This window comes from Orcinus orca, chromosome 10 (genome assembly GCF_937001465.1).
Source record: "Orcinus orca chromosome 10, mOrcOrc1.1, whole genome shotgun sequence".
NCBI classification, from domain to species: domain Eukaryota; kingdom Metazoa; phylum Chordata; class Mammalia; order Artiodactyla; family Delphinidae; genus Orcinus; species Orcinus orca.
In genome coordinates, this window is record NC_064568.1 from 26018248 (window position 1) to 26039339 (window position 21092).

Here is a 21092-nt window from a genome sequence, read left to right on the forward strand (position 1 = left end):
CGGCGGCGGCGCGGCGCGGCTCAGGCGGCGGAGCGGGCGGCCGCGGGCGCCGCCGCCTCCTCCTCCATGGCTGTTTACCCGGCTGCATTGTGGGAGTTTGACCTCCGCCGCCGCCAACCGCCGCCTCAGCTTGCGCCGCCGCCGCCGCCGCCGCCGCCGCCGCCGCGCACGCCATGGGAGCCGTGACTGACGGTGAGGCCCGCTCGCTGCCGCTCCGGCCCAATCCCCGGGGCCGCGCGGCCTCCCCGGCCCCCGCCGCCGCCTCCCCCGAGACCCCCGGCCTCCCCTGCCGCTTTCGGGAGCCCCTTGGCCTCCCCGATCGGGCCCCTCGGAGACCCGGGCTTTCCCGGCCGCTTCCCCCGAGCCCTTGGGCCTCTCCTCGGAGCCCCGCGAACTCCGAGGCCCGCTCTCCCGAGGCCGCGCGGGGCGTGGGGAGGGTACGCTGGGAGGATCGTCGAGGGGCCGGGAGCACACGTGGGGGCCCGGGGAGGCCGGCAGCTATGCGCTGGCGGATGGTACCCGGAAGGGGTCCAGGCTGTCGGAGGATGTGGTGAGGGAGCACTGAGTGGGGGTGATGGGGCCCGAGGAGCGGCGAAGGGGAGGAAGGGGTGGAGGCCTTGCAGCCGGGGGTCCGGAGGACCTTTGGAGAGCTGAAAGAGAGTGGGAACTCCGGGGATGGGCCGAGAGTTTCGGGCCAAGTCGGAAAGAAGGGAGTCCCGGGACAATAGTACCAGGGGTGTCAGCGCACAGAGGGTGACACCTGGAGGAGTCCTCTGGACGGATTGGGAAGGTCCCCCAGACCATGGGGTGGATTGCACTGAGGCCTGAGAACTAGTCCTGGCTTGGGGGTAGCGAGAGGGAGCTGGGGACAGTATCTAAAAAGAGTAGATGTGGACGGGGTGTCCGGAGGACAGCCAGGGACTGTGCCTGGGGTATTAAGAGGAGCCAGTATAGGGATGGGGCCACCTAGGGTAGATCAGGACACTAGAAGATTCCTTTGTATGTCTTGGGGAGGGTGGTTTGTCTGCTGGAATGGAGTCGGGGGAGAGGCAGGGGCTGGGTTTCGGGAAAGTTGTGAGGATAGTTTAGGAGGTCCCTCCATGTAAGGAGGGGCCCAGGGGGTGGTCTACAGATTGAGAGCAGAAATAGAGTGACACCTTGGGGAAGGTGGACAAGCATGATGGGCAACTGGAGGGAGAATCTAAGAAGGTATCCAGTTAAGGAGTAAGGAAGTCCTTTGACATTTGGGAAGGGGGACCTAGGGGTGCAGGGTCTATTTGAAGAAAGAGTGGCCAGTAACCTTAGATGCCTATAGAGAGGCCATTTCTGAAGAGTGGGAGGTAGACAGAGTTTCCACCTTGAAGGACCAGGCCACTGGGGGGAAGAGTAACAGGCCCAAATTTGTGATCATGATGAGGAGTAATGAAGTGAAGTCTCTTCAAGGTCCAGTTAAAACTTCGCTTCATTCCAGTTTCATTTATTCAGTAGATATTTATCCCACCTGAGCTAGGCCTTGGGCTTAACAGCCCAGAACCAACAGGCAAGACCTTTTCCTCCTCTGAGGTCACAGTCTGGTGGGAAAAACACAGGAGATAATTAGTTTTCACGGTGGCAAACGTTACTACAGAGGAAGTTCAAGGTTCGGAACCGTAGAAGCATGTAACAAAGATTGCTTATCCATTCTCAGAGATCAGAAAGCCTCCCTGAAAAAGTTACTCTTAATCCCGTTTTTTGAAGGATAACTAGATGTAGTTGGATTGGTATGCCAGGTGGAGAACTACTTGTGCAAAGGCCACAAAGCATTGGAAGAACTCAAAGATAGTAAGTATTGGTTAGAAGTTAGAAAGTTATGAGCCAGAAATTTTTGAGGGGAGTGGGAAACCATTAAAAGTTTTTTTTAGCATTGGTGGGATGTTATCAGATTTGCATCAAAAACAACCACCACACTCTACTATGTGATGAGGGGAAGGGAAAGTGAGGAGTTAAGTGGCCTCTCTCCTTTCTAACATCTATATAGTATGTTAGTATGTCAAGCATGTTCTAATTATTATCCCCACTTTACAGACGACACTGGGACACAACGAGGTGAAGTAACTTGCCCCAGGTTGCACAGGTAGCAAGTTATAGAGCCTGAGCTCCACATCAAGCAATCTGGCTCAGAGTTCTTCCTCTTCCCCCTTGTGCATCCTGTCTCTCAGCTACAGCTGCCCTGGTCCTAGTGAGAGATGATAGAGGCTGGGACCAAGAGGGACTGCAGAGAAGTAGACAGGTGGGAGAGAAATTTATGAGGTCAAATGTCAGGAGAGCGAATGGATATGAGGGGAAGGGCCGAGGACTATCCCTGGTTTCTGATTGGAAACTTCTCTATTCATTGAAGTAGACAACGGCAGGGGAGAGAGAGGTTTTGTCAGAAGGGAAATGGAGAGGGAAGATTAGTTCTAGTAAATGCACTGATTGCAGTCAAATACTCCCTACATCCAAAGAGGCCATCAGAATCCTCACTCTGCCACTTAAAAGCAGTCTGACCTTGTGCAGGTTAATTAACCTCTTTGAGCCTTACTTTCATTCCTTGTAAATGGGGATAATAATACAGTCTACCTCATAGGCTGGTTTTGAGAATTAGATGCACTAAAAGTTGTGAAGTGCTTTGCACTGCATCTGATACATAGTAATGTTCAGTAAATACTATTAAATGTAAGAGTTGGTTTACTTGCCTCTCCTCCACTTTCCTCTGATGAGGACTGTGCCTTCTCCCTCTCTTTTATCTGTGCAGGTTGCCACTCCCTGCCTTTTCTGCCTGGTGACCACCCATTTATTCTTCAGGACTCACATCAAATATTCTCTGCTCTTAACCAGTTGATCTTTCAGTAGGTTAACCTATTAACCATATTATCTTATGTATATTTCTGCTCTAGCCCTTAATACTTAATTTACTTATATGGCATATTCCAGAAAATATTTAAAGCAGCTCATTATAATGAGAAAACGTTAAAATAAATGGATGAGGAAACAAGGCCAAAAGAAGATCAAGACTAGTAAAAACAAGAGGAAGTTAGAAGTGGGGTGATCCTTGTAATCAGGGGGTCAAATCTGTATGTTAATTAAAGGTGCAAGTGACTTGTTTCCCTAGCTGTCCATACCAAGAGGCAGGACCTAGGCCATCCTGTGATATAGTGTTCATGAGAGCAGGAAGGCAACATTAGATACCCAGGACAAGCAGTGGGGTTTTTTGTTTTTTTTTATTTTATTTTATTTTTTTTAATTTAAACACTAAAAAATAAGCTGCTCTTTAGGGTCCTCATAAACAAAAGCCAGTGTCATATCCTTAACCTCTTTTCAGCACTGAGGATCATAAACCTGTTTCTTAGCACATGCCTTACTAGGTCAAAGAAGGCTAAATCACAACTTAGAAAGGCATTCCAAAGCAGATAGACCATGTGGTTTAGGTGAAGAGCTCTGCTGGTCTGCCTTACTTCAGAGCAAGGTTTTTGGGCTTTTTTTGTTTTAAGAATTATCTAGACCATAGAGGAAAGGACAAGCCACAACTTCTTTAGGTAATCTCGGTAAACTTGATTTTCTTCAGCTGAGCTTTTGGTAAGACTCAAGCAGGAGTGCGTGATACATAATGTAAATATCTATTGCATGCCTCCCAAGCACAGTGCTGGTTATAACAATAGACTGTATAGAGGAAGACCCGACTCTTACTTGGGGGAGGGAAGCAACAGCATGCAATCAAGTAAGTAAGATAATTTCTGAGAAAGAGCATAATTTGGTTCTGAGAATGAACTAGATGGAATAAGAGAGTAATGGGGGAGGGCTGTGGAGAGTTAGGTTAAAATCAGGTGCTCAGGTGTGACCTCTGATAAGTGATGTTTACGCTAAGACCTGAAGGGGTCCACTGCGTGAAGAGCCAAGGAAAGTATTCCAGATAGAGGCAACAACTAGTGCAAAGGCCTGAGGTGCAGACAAGCTCTGCGCCGTTTAAGGAAGATGGGGAAGGCCACTGGGGCTGGATCCAGGTGGACCAGGACGGGTGGGATGCAAAAGGAGGTCAGAGAAATAAACAGAGCCTTGCAAGCCATGGAAAGGAGATCAGGTTGTCTTCTGTGGGCACTCGGAAGTGATCGGAGGGTTTCAAGCAGAAGAGTTAGTGATACAATACATCTTTTGCATCATTCTGGGTTTCTGTGTAGAGAATGGATTCTAGGAAGGCAAGAATGGAAACAGGGAGGCCAACGAGAAGTACTCCAAGGTGGGCTTGGATTAGGATGATGACATGACAGTGGAGAGGACTGAGGAGTGGGTGGCCTCCATATTTCTATCATCCTCCTGAAAAGGTCTTGAAGAAGTTCCAATACCTGTCTCTGGAGACTAGAGGAGGGCTGATGTCCTCTTCCAAGTTTGAGTGCCTGGCAAGGTGCTGTGCCTTTGTGTAGTCCTTACATCTGGGTTTGCATATCCAATTGGACTAGGAGCCTTTGGAGGAGAACCTCTTTATTTCCTGTACAAGGACACATTGGTTAATTGGAGGAACTGCCCTCCTCAAAGAGAAGGAGAGAGACGCTATCTTGTTACCTATAGATACTGAACTATAAATATTATCACCAATACCGTTGCCTTTAGATGGACAAGTGGAAGTCCTGGGAAGTTAGTGGCTTACTGTCATATAGCTAGTTATTGGCAAAGCCACTCTCCTCTGTTGCCACCCCAGCATTCTGGCTAACTGGAAAACAGTTTAGATGTTGTTTTTGTTAATTTAAACTATGTTCACAGTTTGTATTTTGTATGTGTTAATTTAAAGGGTGTTAAACAGTGTTAGTACTCTGATAGAAGGTGTTTCAGAAGCACTTTTTTCAGTACAGAGAACATTAGGTGTATATCTTGATATGCCAGAGCCACAGATGGGAGATGAGAAGGGGCGTGGGAGCAGGATGTGGCTGTACACTCCATTTCATAGAGCTTGTTGGTTTTGACAGTGTTTTTTTGTTGTTGTTTATTAAATTAGAAAGTGTCATGCATGGATAATATGCTTGTTAAAACTTGAAATAATGGTTTTTAACATGCCCATGAACAATATGACAGAATAATGGAATGGCACTATGGCTTTTCTAATAATGTAATTGTGTATATATTCCTCTGACTCCAGAGGTGACACTACTCATCTGTAAAAGGAAGACAATAATACATACTTTATAGGGTGTTTTCAAGGATGAAGCGTGATTAACATATGTAAAGCACTTCGAAGTTGAGTGACCATTTAATTGATTGTCCAAACGAGGACACTTTTCAGAGTGAAAGGAAACAAACAAGAGTTATGGTCATCAAATAAAGGAGTGTACAAACGCTAAGTGTCTGCTGCTGCCGCTATTCCAATCTCAATTGCTGATCTAAAGTTAATTAGACATTTGTGGCCAAGGAGTTTGCTTGGCTTTTTTTTTCACTAGTGCCAATGGATTTGACCACTTTTTGCCCTCGTCTGTGGTCCCAGCACAGGGGTTTCTGAAGCAGTTCAAATATAAAACAATACTTCTTTAGCCAAGATAAAAGGTATCTCAAAGCAAGATTGGAGTTTCAACCTTGACTTTATTAGGGCCATACTCTATAAACATTTAAATAAATCTAGAGAAAAACAAAGGCCTTCAACATTCATTTTTTTGCTTTTCTTTTTTTAATGTTTAATTTAATTTTGGTTTATGTAATTTACTTTGGTATCAGCAATTTATTTAGACTGGGCCTAAGTGTCTCCCGAGAGATCCATATTTACATGGAAGAATCAAACCATCTTATTTATTCTTTCCACCTGACTTCTTTGTGTCTTAACATTGTTGGCCTTAAAAGTTGTTTTAATGATTTTAAGCTCCTTGAAAGGAGGGGCTAGGTGTTATTTTACCAGGAGGAATCCAACACAATGGAATATATGTAATTCAGCTTAATAACCCGTAAGCGATGGTGATCTAGTGATGACTCTTAAGAGGAATCTACACACACGTTGTTTTTACATGGCCTTAGTCTCTCCTCTAGTTAATAGGTCAAGTCAAGCCAGTTTTCTTTTATCTTGTTAACACAGCATAGATTTATTAAAGAACACTGATGAGAATTTTTACTTCAAAAAAAGTGAAGAAAAATACCTCAAAATGACCAATAAGCTCTCTATCCAGATAACAACTGTTGATACTGTGAGGAAGACAAATAATACACGTTAGGAAATTCAAGAAGAAATGCACCAAGCGACAAGTGAAAACCTTCCCCTCTTCACCTTCCACTGCTAATCCCACTTCCCAGAGGTAATTAGTGTAAGGTGTTTTTTTGTGTACCCTTCCAGAATGGTTTTTAAATGCCATAAAAGGCAAAAAACACCTCGGGCGTCAAACTCCTGAGTTTGAGTCCCAGCTTTACTCCTTCAAGTAACTTTCAGTGCCTTCATTGGTAAATAGGGGTAATATCCACTTTATAGGGCTTTTGTGAGGATAACTTAGCATATTATAAGCATTATGTATATGTTAGTTGGTGTGCCGGTATGCATGTATAAAGTTTTACACAAACGTTTATGTGCTCTTTTGAACTATACTTCCATAATCAATGATACATCTTTGAGTTCTTTTGGAGCTTTTTCTACCTTATTTTGTGATATTCTGTTATATATATATTTTAATTAAGCCCCTTGTAAACATTTTTTTTTTATTTTCTGTTTTTTACTCTTACAAATAGTATGACTGGAGATATATGCATAGTTGTCTTTGTACACTTGTGGGAATCATTTCTAGAAGACAGGTCAAGGGTATATGTATTCTTAATTAAAATACATATTGCCTCATTGGTTTCCTAGTAGCTAGCTGTTTTTTCCTGTGTAATCTTATCTCGTTATCCCTTCCTGTGGTTTTCAGTTTGGATCCAGAGTGTTTAGGAACACCAAGAAAAAGCCAGTGGTGTGCTTGTGTGCCTGCAGAATTTCTTGCTAAACTGCCTTCAGAAAGGAAATGCTTATCCTCACTGTTAGATCACAGAATTGCTATTTCTTGAAAGCAGGTGAGATCGGGAGCTGTGCGGTCTAGCAGATCGGCAGGCACGCTTAGCGGTAGCTTAGCCCTAGGAGGAAGTTACATAACAGGCTCTTATCACTGGTTGTCAAGCCTTGACATGTCCCTAAAGTAAGTGTTTTGGAACTTGGCCCACCATTATCTTCCAAATTGTTCTTCTCTTTCCTTTGTTCAGTATTTGCTCCAAGAGGGTATGAAAACTTGTTTTGTAATCAAGGTTTCAATAGCCACTTTGAGGGAATAACAATTAGGGGTTTTGAAAGCCGTGTTAGTCTGGGTTTAGGAGAGATTGTCCTTTCAACACTAAAATGAGAAAATTCCTAAGATGTTTGTGTCATCCATCCAGAGGCTTGGAAATGGAGAGTTGGTTTAGTGACTGTAAAGCAGTCATTTCTTCCAGCCTGTTTATGGAAAATCGGGCATTAAAATCTAACCCTTTAAAAGGACTTCTTGACATACTTCTTCTAGGTAGAAAGTGGCATATAAGACAGGAAAGGGTCTAAAATACATCCCAGTTTTTTGAGTAAATATTTGCTTGTCGCCATGCATGTGTCATAACTGATTTGAAAATGATTTTTGAATGGCAGACATTTTGTAGATATAATTATGGCACACATACAACTGAATCCAGTAGGAAATCTTCCTACGAGCCTAAAATTAGGTGGAAAACCACCACTCTCAGAGCAGATGTTAGGTATTTTGGTTTCAAGGCTTTTCCCACATGGTTTTGATCCTCGTGGTCAGTTAAGAAAGTAATTGGGACAACTGAGGAATGATGTTGATAACATCACTGAAATAGTTTCTAAGCCATCTTCACCATTTTTACAGGTGGGCCAAGGCCCGCCAGGATTAATATTAGCATCCAGATTGCTTACAGAGAGTTTCAGCATGATAACAATTTATGAAGTCAATGTATATAGTAAACAACATGTTTAGGTGTGTTCAATCTAGAGCTAATTGAGGAGGTACCATTAAAAATAACAATGCTGGTATCATACACGCTGGGAACTGTCAGCAGCTGGCCATCTTTAAAAAGAACAGAGGCTGTTTTCAAACTGGCAACTTACCCTTTGGTTTTACTTTGTTGCTGTTGGAGCTGTGCTCTGTACTTTATGTATGTTATTTCAATCATCCTCATCCCCAGAGAATTTCCTAGGTAGCAACTGCCTATGCAGTTTAAGCTAGAAATATCATGACCTTACAGTACAAAGCTTGAGACAAGCAAATTTGTGAGAAATCATAACTGGACAAAACTTTGTATGCCTAATATATATCTACATGGGTATATAGATGTATCTATAGATGTATCTCCAACATATACTCACTTTTTAACATTAAATTGTGAATTAAATTTAGCATGAAGATAAGAATAACTTTTTTTTTCCTTTTTTTCTTTCCTACAATGAACAGGCATCATGCTCCTCTGTACACTTTTATTTCCATAAAGTTTCACAGCAGTCCTATGAAGTGGATAGTTTTATTCCCATTTTTAGAGGTGAAGTTAAAAGTTGGTCACAAACACAAAGTAAACACTGTGGACTAACCAGAACGTTGGACCCAGGTTTTGACTTCTGGCCCAGGGTCTGGCTGTGAAGAAATGCTCTGTAGACAAAAGAGGGATAGGACTGACGTAGGAGAAAGATCCGTGAATGCCTGGACAGCGAATCCCCCCCCTCACCAGAACTCATCAGACTGCACTTCTCCTTGTGCTGTGTCGGCCAGTGTTGGCCCTGGCCCCTGCCTTTCGTAATTTGCCTTCCGGGACCTGCGATTCTAATCTCTGCTTTAATTCATGGCATTTTAGCTCCTACTGCCTATGCTTTGGTAGCCTCCTAGGTGCTTCACAGCTGCGTTCCATTTTGTACACTCTGCCCTCAACTTGATCCTCCTAGAAAGTCCAGCCATGAATCTTCAGCAACTCCAACTTGTTGCCTTCCAGGAAGGTCCAAGTCTACCAGGATGGCATTTACTAGTGTGGACTCCCATAATCTGACCTCTAACTGCCTTTATGAACTTGGGTCTCGATGATGATATCTGTCTTCACACACATCCAGCCTCCCTATTGTCCTAGAGTACTCACAGCCAGATCCAGCCTTGCATTCCACACCTCTGCCTTAGCTCACAGCTTTCTCCCTGCCTGCTGGGGGTGGGTGGGGATGGGGAGTAGGGAAACAACTTTAGCTTGCTTTCTTTGTTTCTAACACTTCTATTGAGGTATAATTGATACACAAAGAACTACGCGTATTGTGTACAATTTGATGTGTTTGGGCATATATAAACACCTATGATACCATCACCACAATTATAGCTTGCTTTCTTTTTCAAACAACAGCTAACAGATTTTGAGTACCTATATGGTTCAAAAATCAAATAATATAAAAAAATATTTGCCCATCTTCCAGCCTGTCCTCCAGCTCCCCAACTGATACTGCCCCAATTCCTTGGTAACCCCTTTTATTAGCTTCTTGTATAGCATTCCAGGATATCTATGTGAATATAAACACGTGAATATACTTATTTCCCCCCATTTTTATATGAAAAGAAGCATGCCATAAATATGATTCTTCACCTTACACTTTTAACAAGTTGTATTAAGTGGTCTCTCTCTCTCCCAGTACACAGATGTTTCCTCATTCTTTGTTTTTTATCGCTTCTTAGTATTCCATCATATTCTTATGTTGAAATTTATCTAACCCCCTGTTGATGAACATGTCATATTGCATATAGGCAAGTATATCTAGGATTTTTGGGTCAAAGAGGCCATATTATTTGAAATTTCGATAGATACTGTTAAAATGCCTTTTGGCTTTTTTGACTGATGGTTTTCAAGTATCAAAAGAGCAGCTCAAAATCCTCTTTCCCTGTTCCCCCCAAGCTAAAGGAAGCTCTCCTCTTAATCTCCTGCTGTGTGTGTCACTCATTTAACAATCCCAGCTTCCTCTGTGTGTGTGTGTGTGTGTGTGTGTATTCATATGGGTGTTACTTCTCCAACTAGAGTGAAGGAGCTCAGGTCTTTACTTCATGTCCTCAGAACTTAGTCCGGTACCTACGGACACATCTGCTCATTGATCAAATATTTGTGTCTTTTGTACAAGAAGGGAAATCTCTGCTATGGACCTGAAAATAAGATGGTTGCTGCTAGTCCTTGTTAGTGTTTTATTGAGACAAACTCTTTGGAGGGCAGATGGTCCCAGGCAGGCACCACAAATCCAATTTAAAAATCTTTATTGAGCATCAGAAATGTAAAGACACAGTGTGAGAGGCTGGAGAGCAAACAGAATGAACAAGACATAGGGTGGGCCCTGACAAACCTTTTTCCCAAGTTTATTTGGCCTGTACAATGCTTTAAACATTTTTCAAAATTTTCTGTAATTATGGGCTTCCCTGGTGGCGCAGTGGTTGAGAATCCGCCTGCCAATGCAGGGGACGCGGGTTCGTGCCCCGGTCCGGGAAGATCCCACATGCCGCGGAGCGGCTGGGACCGTGAGCCATGGCCGCTAAGCCTGCGCGTGTGCTCCGCAACGGGAGAGGCCACAACAGTGAGAGGCCCGCGTATTGCAAAAAAAAAAAAAAAAAATCTGTAATTAGGATATTACATACATATATAAAAAGTGCTCAGATCTTAAGTACTGACAAGATCACAAAATGTATTTGAAACATTTTTAGTTAGTCACCAAACTTTACAAATCTCTTGAAGAGCCAGCTTTGGTAATAGTGTACCCTTTTAGGTACTTACTCCTCAATTTCCTTACTCCCTATTCCCTGAATTCATTTACATTTGAAATCCCTGGTCCTCAATAAAGTAGGGTGCCTGGGTATCTGAGAGGAAGATGGGGTTTCTTGGGGGCTTGGAAGATTAGAGATGAGGAGATCAAAAAGAAACTAAAGAGCCTCAATTGACCACTGGATTGCTCACCCACTGAATGTTTACTTTTAACAAAGTTAAAACATTTGTGATTTTAGAAAATCAATTTCATTTTCTGCATTTTAATCTCTTCAGGGACTGTGTTTTGTCCTTAGTCTCCTCAAATAACATTGTTGGTGGTTAAATACGGAAAGCATTAGTTTATATTTTAAAGTGTAAAATTAAAACACTTGATGAATCTGTAGCTTGAGCCATCTGTCAAAGCCGTGACTCTGAGAACAATACCTAATTCTAAAAATGTTTATCTGATGTCACAGAATAGATTTTAAAACTGGAGCCATCTGCCTTCCAAAGTTTATCTCTGTTGCACCTGCGCTCAGAAATACTTCTGCCTACACACAGGAACTATTGTTTAAAGATTTTTCTGTATTCATCCTGCAGGCTCTCCAGGAATTATTCACACTTTAAAAATTATTTTTTTTAGATTCACGCACATGGTAAGAAAACAAATCCTACAAAGTCATATAAAAATTAAATCCCTTCTCATCCTATATCTGTAATCCCTCTCACCAGAAACAGCCACTGTTACCAGTTTCTTGTGGATTCTTCCAAAGATATTCTCTGAATACACAAACATATATGTGATGGGCGCACATATACACACATGGCCTCCTCCTTTTCTACACAAATGGCAGCAAACTGTTTCTCTGCACCTGTTTTGTTTTCATTTTATTTAACATATCTAAGGAGATTTTTTTGATATCAGTATATACATCCACACTATTCTTTTGGCTGCATATTATTACATTTAATGAATGTTTCATAATTTACCCAGTCTCTTACTGGTGAGTGTTTAGGTTTGCAATCTTTCTACCACAAGCAGCACTGTTAAGAATGTCCCTTTACATTTATCTTTGTGCATGGGTGCACATGTATCTATAGGATGAATTCCTAGAACTGGAATAATGGGGTCAGAAAGGTATGTGCGTTTTGAATATTGTATTATTGGCCAGCTGCCCTGCAAAGAGTGTACCAGTTTGCATTCCATCAGTGTGCGTAAGTGCGATTTCTCAACACCTTTGCCATCACTGATTATCAGGTCTTTGATCTTTGCCAATATGATAGATTAAAGTGATACCTTATTGTGGTTTCAATTTGCGTTTCTCTTGTTATGATCCAGCACTATCTTGTCCAGGAAGAACACTAGGTCAGGGCTGCCAGGCAGACCCTTTGGGGCCCCACCTGTTACTCATCATTATCATCTGCACTGCTTTTCTATTCCTTTTTCTCTTTTTTCTTTTCCTTGGAACAAAAGTGAGACAGACTTATTAAAAAAAAAAGTCCTCATGGGGAAAGAAACATTACAGATATAATAACTAAATTACACTTTTTGGGGGACTTCCCTGGTAGTGCAGTGGTTAAGAATCTGCCTGCCAATGCAGGGGACATGGGTTCAGAGCCCTGGACCGGGAAGATCCCACATGCCACCGAGCACCTAAGCCCGTGCGCAACAACTACTGAGCCCGCGCTCTATAGCCCGTGTGCCACAACTACTGAGCCCGTGTGCCATAAGTACTGAAGCCCGCACGCCTAGAGCCTGTGCTCCGCAGCAAGAGAAGCCACCGCAATGAGAAGCTCGCGCGCCGCAACCAAGAGTAGCCCGCGCTTGCCTCAGCTAGAGAAAGCCCTTGTGCAGCAACGAAGACCCAACGCAGCCAAAAATGAATAAATAAAATAAATTTATTTTTAAAATTACACTTAAAAAAAAAAAAACAGGGCTTCCCTGGTGGCGCAGTGGTTGAGAGTCCTCCTGCCGATGCAGGGGACACGGGTTCGTGCCCCCGTCCGGGATGATCCCACGTGCTGCGGAGCGGCTGGGCCCATGAGCCATGGCCGCTGAGCCTGCGCGTCCAGAGCCTGTGCTCCGCAACGGGAGAGGCCCCAACACTGAGAGGCCCGCGTACCGCAAAAAAAAAAAAAAAAAAAAAAAAAAAACCTATTCCTTTTTCTCTGACCCATCTCATTCTCTTTTCCTATTCTGCCAATACATCTTTTAAATCTTCTTTTCTCTGTTTTCCTTTTACCAGTACCTCACACTAGTCAGAGACATGAATGCTTTAGACTTCCTTCTGTCTGAACAGGATTTTCAAAAAAAAGTTCTCCGAGAATTATTGGCTTATTTCCCTGGTAGTACCCGAAAATTATTTCTACTCAACAATCCGGTAGTAGAATGCCAGTTCTGTGAGGGCAAGGCTTTTTTCTGCTATAACCCTAGCCCCTAAAACAGTGCCTGACACGAACACTTAATAACTTTCCATATATATATGATAGTAAAACCTAACAAAATTTAACAATTTTAAATGTACAGTGGCATTAAGTACATTTACATTTCAATAATTTTCTTTTGGATTAATGAATAAGTAATGGTATTGGTTATTTTCCCCGAAAGTTAACAAGAGCCAGACAGTCATTTTAATTCACATTGTTCTTTCCTCCAGACGAAGTCATACGGAAGCGTCTCCTAATTGATGGAGATGGTGCTGGGGATGATCGGAGAATTAATCTGCTAGTGAAAAGTTTCATTAAATGGTGCAACTCTGGATCCCAGGAAGAGGGGTATTTCATTTTGCTGTTGTTTCTATACTAATGTCCTGGTGTGATTTTTTTTTTTAGACCATATATACAGTCCTGTTAATATTTCAGATTTTCACTCACCTTAAATGTCCAATGGAGTCAACTCTGTTAATCCAGAGTAGACTTTTCTGGCCTTCTCTTCAGAGGCCTGCTTTATGTTTATTAAAATGTGCAGAACGGGCTTCCCTGGTGGCGCAGTGGTTGAGAGTCTGCCTGCCGATGCAGGGGACACGGGTTCGTGCCCCAGTCCGGGAAGATCCCACATGCCACGGAGCGGCTAGGCCCGTGAGCCATGGCTGCTGAGCCTGTGCATCCGGAGCCTGTGCTCCGCAGCGGGAGAGGCCACAACCGTGAGAAGCCCGCGTACTGAAAAAAAAAAAAAAAAAAAAAAAAATGTGCAGAAGGCATAGTGGTAAGAAATGAAGGTGAAATTCAGACTCATTACTTTGGTCACTTTTAAAAGCAGATGAGTGTTTAGTAAGAAAATATCTAAATGAAATTTTCTTTTTTTAACATACTAATAAAAGTTGCTGCAAGGTTTTATATTTTTGATAATTTTTTTAACTTAAATTTTTTTTCATCATTTGAACTAGCTTTTCACATAAATAATTGTATAGAGTGAAAAAATTATGAGAACAGAATTGTGAAGATAAAAACCATCTTAAAACATTTTAAAAAGGATTTTAAACAAAATTCAACAAATAGTTGTTTGAATTAAGCTTATATTGCTAAGATCTACAGTCCCGTCTTTGCATTTGTAACTGATACAGTTTATATATTCAACTAAACCACATTTGGAAAAAGAAAACATAAGGGACAGATATTCTAATTTTTTTTTTAAATAAAGAAAATTATTCTCTCAGAACTTGGTATAATTTACTTGGCAAATCTGTGCCTGTATTATAATACTTCAACTGGAAATCCACAAAAATCTTTTTTCTTTTTCTCTCTTTTTTTTGTTAGATACAGCCAGTACCAACGTATGCTGAGCACACTGTCCCAATGTGAATTTTCAATGGGCAAAACTTTGCTGGTATATGATATGAATCTCAGAGAAATGGAAAATTATGAAAAAATTTACAAAGAAATAGGTAAGGAAGCTTAATTGTTGTTTCTATCTGTAATTGTAATTTTTATGGTCTAAGGGAAATAATATCTGCTAACATTTTTCTTTGGTTAGTGGTAAAATAATAACAATAACAACATTAATTGAAAGAATGTTTTCTAAAATGATATGTAATACTTTGAGTTACAGCTATTTTTTAAATGCCAGCATCTATTTTATTAGCAATGAAACTTAATTTACAAACATATTTTAAAATTGAAAATGGGTGGAGATTATGCCTGTTGTTATAACTATCTTTAAAAAAAATAACCTTTTATATAGAATGTAGCATTGCTGGAGCACATGAAAAAATTGCTGAGTGCAAAAAGCAAATTCTTCAAGCAAAACGAATACGAAAAAATCGCCAAGGTAAGGGTTTTGTGGGATTTAGTGTGCAAATACTTTCTTACTGATTAGTATTTTCATGCAGTTTTTGACATTGTGAGGGAAAACCTTCAGCTAGAATCAACCTGAATTATAAAAAAGAATTATGAGTCAAACTTAATTCTTTAAAACTATATTATTCTTTAAAATAGCAGAGAAGGAAGGTAATGCTGAAAAAAATTTTTGTTGTTGTTGGACTGTATTGATTAAACAAGTATTTCTTTTATTTGTTTTTTTTTTTTTTTACTGTACTCAGATCCCTTTGCTTAAATAGTGTTACGGTTAATGAGCAAAGGTAATTTATTTAGGGTTTTGTTTGTTGTTTTTTTGTTTGTTTAATGGAACTACTTTCAAAAAACAGAAAAGAATTTAAGCCCGTGAATTTTTTTTTTATATATAAATTTATATATGGCTGCATTGGGTCTTTGCTGCTGCGCCTGGGCTTCTCCTTGCGGTGGCTTCTCTTGTTGTGGAGCACAGGCTCTAGGCACACGGGGGTTGTGGTGCACCACGGCATGTGGGATCTTCCCGGACCAGGGCTCGAACCCGTGTCTTCTACATTGGCAGGCGGATTCGTAACCACTGTGCCACTATTAAGCACAATGGAAGCAAACATTTACAAGCTGCCTAAATTTCTAATAAGAGGATAAAGCTTAGCTTTGTTCTGATCTCTTGTTTTTATTTAGCGTCTGTCTTATTTTAGTCTATAACAACTATTTCAAAATAATTTTAATGGCAGGGGCATTGTTCCTCCTATAATGTAAATTGAAAGAAAGATAAAAAATATAATGTGTAGTCACAATTGTGACATATAAATGCAAAACTAGAAGGATATCAGGCTTCCCTCGTGGCGCAGTGGTTGAGAGTCCGCCAGCCGATGCAGGGGACACGGTTTGTGCCCTGGTCCAGGAAGATCCCACATGCCGCGGAGCGGCTAGGCCCGTGGGCCATGGCCTCTGAGCCTGCGCGTCTGGAGCCTGTGCTCCGCAACGGGAGAGGCCACAACAGTTGAGAGGCCCGCGTACCGCAAAAAAAAAAACTAGAAGGATATAGAAAATGTTAATGGTTATTTTGGAGTTGTGGGGGTTTTATGACTTAGGGTTCTTTTGTGTTTTTTTTCTTTTTTTTACACTGTAATCCAAAAAATTTTTTATTAAAAATCACACTTATGGACTTCCCTGGTGGCGCAGTGGTTGAGAGTCCGCCTGCCAATGCAGAGGACACGGGTTCGTGCCCGGGTCTGGGAAGATCCCACATGCCGCGGAGCTGCTGGGCCCATGAGCCATGGCCGCTGAGCCTGCGCGTCCGGAGCCTGTGCTCCGCAAAGGGAGAGGCCACAACAGTGAGAGGCTCGTGTACCGCAAAAAAAAAAAAAAAAAAAAAAAAAAACACACACTTATATCACACTTATATCGAATTAATACACTGATTGCCAAAACAATGAATTTTACTTTTTTTTTGCATTTTTTAAGTTTGTTTTTTTCTTTAACATCTTTATTGGAGTATAATTGCTTTATAATGGTGTGTTAGTTTCTGCTTTATAACCCAGTGAATCAGCTATACATATACATATATCCCCATATCTCCTCCAACTTGCATCTGCCTCCCACCCTCCCTATCCCACCCCTCTAGGTGGTCACAAAGCACCGAGCTGATCTCCCTGTGCTATGTGGCTGTTTCCCACTAGCTATGTATTTTACATTTGGTAGTGTATATATGTCCATGCCAGTCTCTCACTTCGTCCCAGCTTACCCTTCCCCCTCCCTGTGTCCTTGAATCCATTCTCTACGTCTGCCTCTTTATTCCTGTCCTGACCCTAGGTTTTTCAGAACCTTTTTTTTTTAGATTCTATATATATGTGCTAGCATACGGTATTTGTTTTTCTCTTTCTTACTTCACTCTGTATGACACACTCTAGGGCCATCCACCTCACTACACCTCACTACTACTCTAGGGCCATCCACCTCACTAGAAATAACTCAATTTTATTTCTTTTTATGGCTGAGTAATATTCCATATGTGCCACATCTTCTTTATCCATTCATCTGTCGATGGACACTTAGGTTGCTTCCATATCCTGGCTACTGTAAATAGAGCTGCAATGAACATTGTGGTACATGACTCTTTTTTTTTTTGGCTGTGTTGGGTCTTCGTTTCTGTGCGAGGGCTTTCTCTAGTTGCGGCAAGCGGGGGCCACTCTTCACTGCGGTGCGTGGGCCTCTCACTATTGTGGCCTCTCCTGCTGCAGAGCACAGGCTTCCAGACGCGCAGGCTCAGCAGCTGTGGCTCATGGGCCCAGTTGCTCCACGGCACATGGGATCTTCCCAGACCAGGGCTCGAACCCATGTCCCCTGCATTGGCAGGCAGATTTTCAACCACTGCGCCACCAGGGAAGCCCTGTGGTACATGACTCTTGAATTTTACTTTTTAATGAGCCAATTAAGATGATATTTAATTCCTAATTCCTTATTTTTATTTATTTATTTTTGCGGTATACGGGCCTCTCACTGTTGTGGCCTCTCCCGTTGCGGAGCACAGGCCCCGGACGCGCAGGCTCAGCGGCCATGGCTCACGGGCCCAACCGCTCCGCGGCATGTGGGATCTTCCCGGACCGGGGCACGAACCCATGTCCCCTGCATCGGCAGGCGGACTCTCAACCACTGTGCCACCAGGGAAGCTCCTAATTCCTTATTTTTAAAAGGTGTTTTTTGAATTCAGTCTAAAATGCATGTGGTCAGGTTGCAGTGGCCAATTTAGAGTAGGATATACCAACTTACTTAAGAATTAATGTCAATTTACAGTATTTTTATTGATTAAAGAGACTTTTAAATAAATGTGCCACATATCATTTCATAGGAAAACTTAACAGGAGATACATGACTTATCTTGGAGTTCTCAGTGGAGCAGAAACAAAGTTCCTGAACTATAAATCATTTCTAAGTTTATGAGATCTTTACCTTTGAAATGAGTGAGAAGTATAATTTTCTGTTGTCTAAGATCTGAAATTAATGGTAGGAGATAGATACATAGATATATACACCTTGCTGATCTTCTATTTGATGGGCAAATAGGGAATAAGATCCTCTTCAGAATCAGTTCACTTGATGATCAATGACTTAAGTTCACTTACGTTTATGCTAGCCTCTTGTATTCTGCCCAGGCATAGGTAAATGGAAAAACAGTGGAGGTAAAATCCTTGTTTGGAATACTTCTGAAGTCATGTATCCTTGAAATTATAATTGAATCAAGAGAAACTGACGATACTCTGTCCATCCTTCAGTGTTTCCACTTCTTTATGTACTAAGAAAGTGATTAGGAGAGCTCTGTGATGTTAGACATTTTGGTTTGATAACAAGGTTCAAAAAACCTTATTTTAGTAAACATTTTTATATCTTTCAGAATATGATGCATTGGCAAAAGTGATCCAGCGTCATCCAGACAGGCATGAGACATTAAAGTAAGTTCAGAGTTTTACTCTGAAAGGAACTAATCTTTATCCATAAATGTTTACATACTAGTCTATGCATTCCATTTTTGTGGGAGTACATCATCAAAAGGAGGAGCCCGATCTTCAATAAAAAGAATTAACTAGATAAACACTTTTTAAACACAGATCTCAAAAACAATTAGTGAAAGAAAAACAGAAGACATATACAATGAATTTTAAATTATTCCTAAGTTTCGGAAATACATACAGAATAATACCCATTTATAAAAGTTAGGGCCCCCCAAGTATTATATACTTATACTGTATGTTATTTAGAGATACAAATATATGTATAAAAAAGGATTAGAATGATATAGTGATTACCTGAATGGGGAGTAGAGGAGGAGAAAAAGGCCTGGTTCAGAGGACTAGGGGTAAAGTTCAAAGGGTATTTCAAGTTAACCTGCAATTTACCAAAAAAAAAAAAAAAAAAAAGACTTGAAATAATTATGACAAAATGTTAAAAGTTACCAACTCTTGGGGTTTGATATCCTATTATCAAGTTTTTCTATACTTTAAAAGTTACCTAAAATTTAATTTTAATGAAAATTAGTGCATATTTAGAAGAAATCACCCTTAGTTTTAAAAGTCTCATCATAATGGAGTATTATAACTCCTTATCTTTTATTTTTTAAATAAATACTATTTACTAACTAAAAAGTTAGATATTAATTATGAATTCTCTTCCCCCAATTAGCAAAATATAACACTATTTTATTTTTTTCAGGGAACTAGAGGCTCTGGGAAAAGAATTAGAGCATCTTTCACATATTAAAGAAAGTGTTGAAGATAAGGTATTTGCATGTGATATATGTTAGCCTTTGTGTTCTGTATAGGTTTATAGATCAATGTGTATTAATTTTTTTTCTTATTAACACAGCTAGAATTGAGAAGGAAACAGTTTCACGTTCTTCTTAGTACCATCCACGAACTTCAGCAAACACTGGAAAGTAAGTAACAAGAGTCACAAAATGAATGTCTATGAAGATTTTTAAGTGATCAGAGGCATGTCTTCTAAAATAGAGAGTGCACCTTCAGTTTCAGAACAGGAGTGTAGCTGGATGACATTAGAAGGTACTCATGTTGTTCATCTTTCTGATTATATGCAGAAAAGCCTGAATATGTACGATTTGAATACCTGTCTAGTGGTTTGTAAATTAAGAGAAATTTAAGCATGATAGACTTGGAATTGTTCTTGGTTTACTGTAGTATATTGCTATAAAGTAACAATTCAGGACCCAGGCAGGCAATAAGTGAATGAAATAATCAATGCATAAACACATTTGCATTCTCAATGAACTAGGTGCTTTGGGGACCTGGGGACTTGCTCTTTGTATTGACTAAAGCCAAGTTTTATGTAACCTGATCTTCTGATTGTTTGCAAAAAAGCCTAAGACCTAGATTGTTTTTTTTTTAGCTGAAGTCTATCACATAAAATTTGCATTTTGATTCAACTAATAACAACAACCAAAACAAGACTTTTAAAACCAAACCCACTTGTGTGGGTCAATTACAGTCATAGGCTGCCATTTTGCCATTTTTGGTTTAAATATATTCGCTAATAAAGGATAAAAGTGTTTTCATGTATTCATTAAACATATAATTTAAGCAAATTTGATTAAAGTTTTATGTTTCTTTCTCAATTGCAGATGATGAAAAGCTCTCAGAGGTAGAAGAAGCTCAAGAAACAAGCATGGAAACTGATCCTAAACCATAGACCAGCTAATCACTCACCATTCCCAAGAATATTGAAGTAGCAACATGATCTTAGTGTGTTCAAAATTGGTTGTGCTCTTGAGACATATAAAGTTTTGGTAGTGAACTACGTTGCTGTTAAATTTCAATTCACAGTTCATTCACATTTCTTCACACAAAGGGAGATGACTTCATTATATATTTGTTTTAATTGAAATGCCTTTTTTTTTTTTTTTTTTTTTTGCGGTACGTGGGCCTCTCACTGTTGTGGCCTCTCCCGTTGCGGAGCACAGGCTCCAGATGCGCAGGCCCAGCGGCCATGGCTCACAGGCCCAGCCGCTCCGCGGCATGTGGGATCTTCCTGGACTGGGGCACGAACCCGTGTCCCCTGCATCATCAGGCGGACTCTCAACCACTGCGCCACCAGGGAAGCCCTGAAATGCCTTTCTTATACTTAAAAGATAGGAAGCAACATGCAAAAATGTTTAATGAAATATTTTCAAGCCAGATATGTTAGTGCTCATTGGTATTCTAGGTAATTTTTAACTGGTAACATTGATTTGCTCACAAAATAAGTGGAAGATAGTGAGAAGGTGGCATTTCTAGGATGTACCTGAGAAAATTAGTTGATTTCTGGAAATCGTTACCACTTTTGAAAATGAGGTCCATGAATAGGCTCTCAGGAGGGCTGTGAACTTGTGAAATTATGTACAAAATGTTTGTGGTGTATGCTTATTGTGGGAGAGGTTCCATGATATTAAGAATCACTGATATCACAGGTAATTACAAGATGCAAAGTAAATCAATATGCAAAACTTTCTAGATCTCTGTCCTTAATACTTGAGCAATGTGGTTGTTAAATGTTTTGTTGAAATGTTTTCTCTC

The 21092-nt window shown here is 40.9% G+C and overlaps 2 protein-coding genes and 1 long non-coding RNA gene across 3 annotated transcripts in view; 1 reads left to right on the forward strand and 2 right to left on the reverse strand.

Moving 5' to 3' along the window:
* Nucleotides 1-29: 29 nt before the first annotated feature.
* On the forward strand, nucleotides 30-21025 carry THOC7 (THO complex subunit 7). The gene is made up of 8 exons (XM_049693762.1): nucleotides 30-192; nucleotides 13401-13518; nucleotides 14500-14627; nucleotides 14924-15010; nucleotides 18425-18482; nucleotides 19240-19306; nucleotides 19393-19462; nucleotides 20162-21025. Exons 1-8 carry the CDS (start codon nucleotides 174-176, stop codon nucleotides 20227-20229), a joined length of 615 nt encoding a protein of 204 aa, XP_049549719.1. The 5' UTR covers nucleotides 30-173; the 3' UTR covers nucleotides 20230-21025.
* LOC125960327 (uncharacterized) lies at nucleotides 1190-13755 on the reverse strand. The gene is made up of 5 exons (XR_007469911.1): nucleotides 13618-13755; nucleotides 6992-7086; nucleotides 6129-6174; nucleotides 4359-4501; nucleotides 1190-1571 (listed from the first exon to the last, which is right to left on the reverse strand). It is a non-coding gene; the product is annotated as an uncharacterized LOC125960327 (long non-coding RNA).
* The window catches only part of C10H3orf49 (chromosome 10 C3orf49 homolog), a 43326-nt gene continuing 40407 nt past the window's right edge, over nucleotides 18174-21092 (reverse strand). Inside the window, exons 4-5 of the mRNA XM_049693763.1 lie at nucleotides 18837-18915; nucleotides 18174-18325 (exon numbers count right to left, since the gene is read on the reverse strand). Of these exons, the coding sequence (XP_049549720.1) occupies nucleotides 18270-18325; nucleotides 18837-18915 (135 nt within the window). The 3' untranslated portion in view covers nucleotides 18174-18269. The remainder of the gene's footprint in view (nucleotides 18326-18836; nucleotides 18916-21092) is intronic.

Coding starts and splice junctions, on each gene's coding strand:
- THOC7 (XM_049693762.1), top strand. Junction 14,628..14,923: donor AAAAATTTACAAAGAAATAG/GTAAGGAAGCTT, acceptor CCTTTTATATAG/AATGTAGCATTGCTGGAGCA. Junction 19,463..20,161: donor ACTTCAGCAAACACTGGAAA/GTAAGTAACAAG, acceptor TCTCAATTGCAG/ATGATGAAAAGCTCTCAGAG.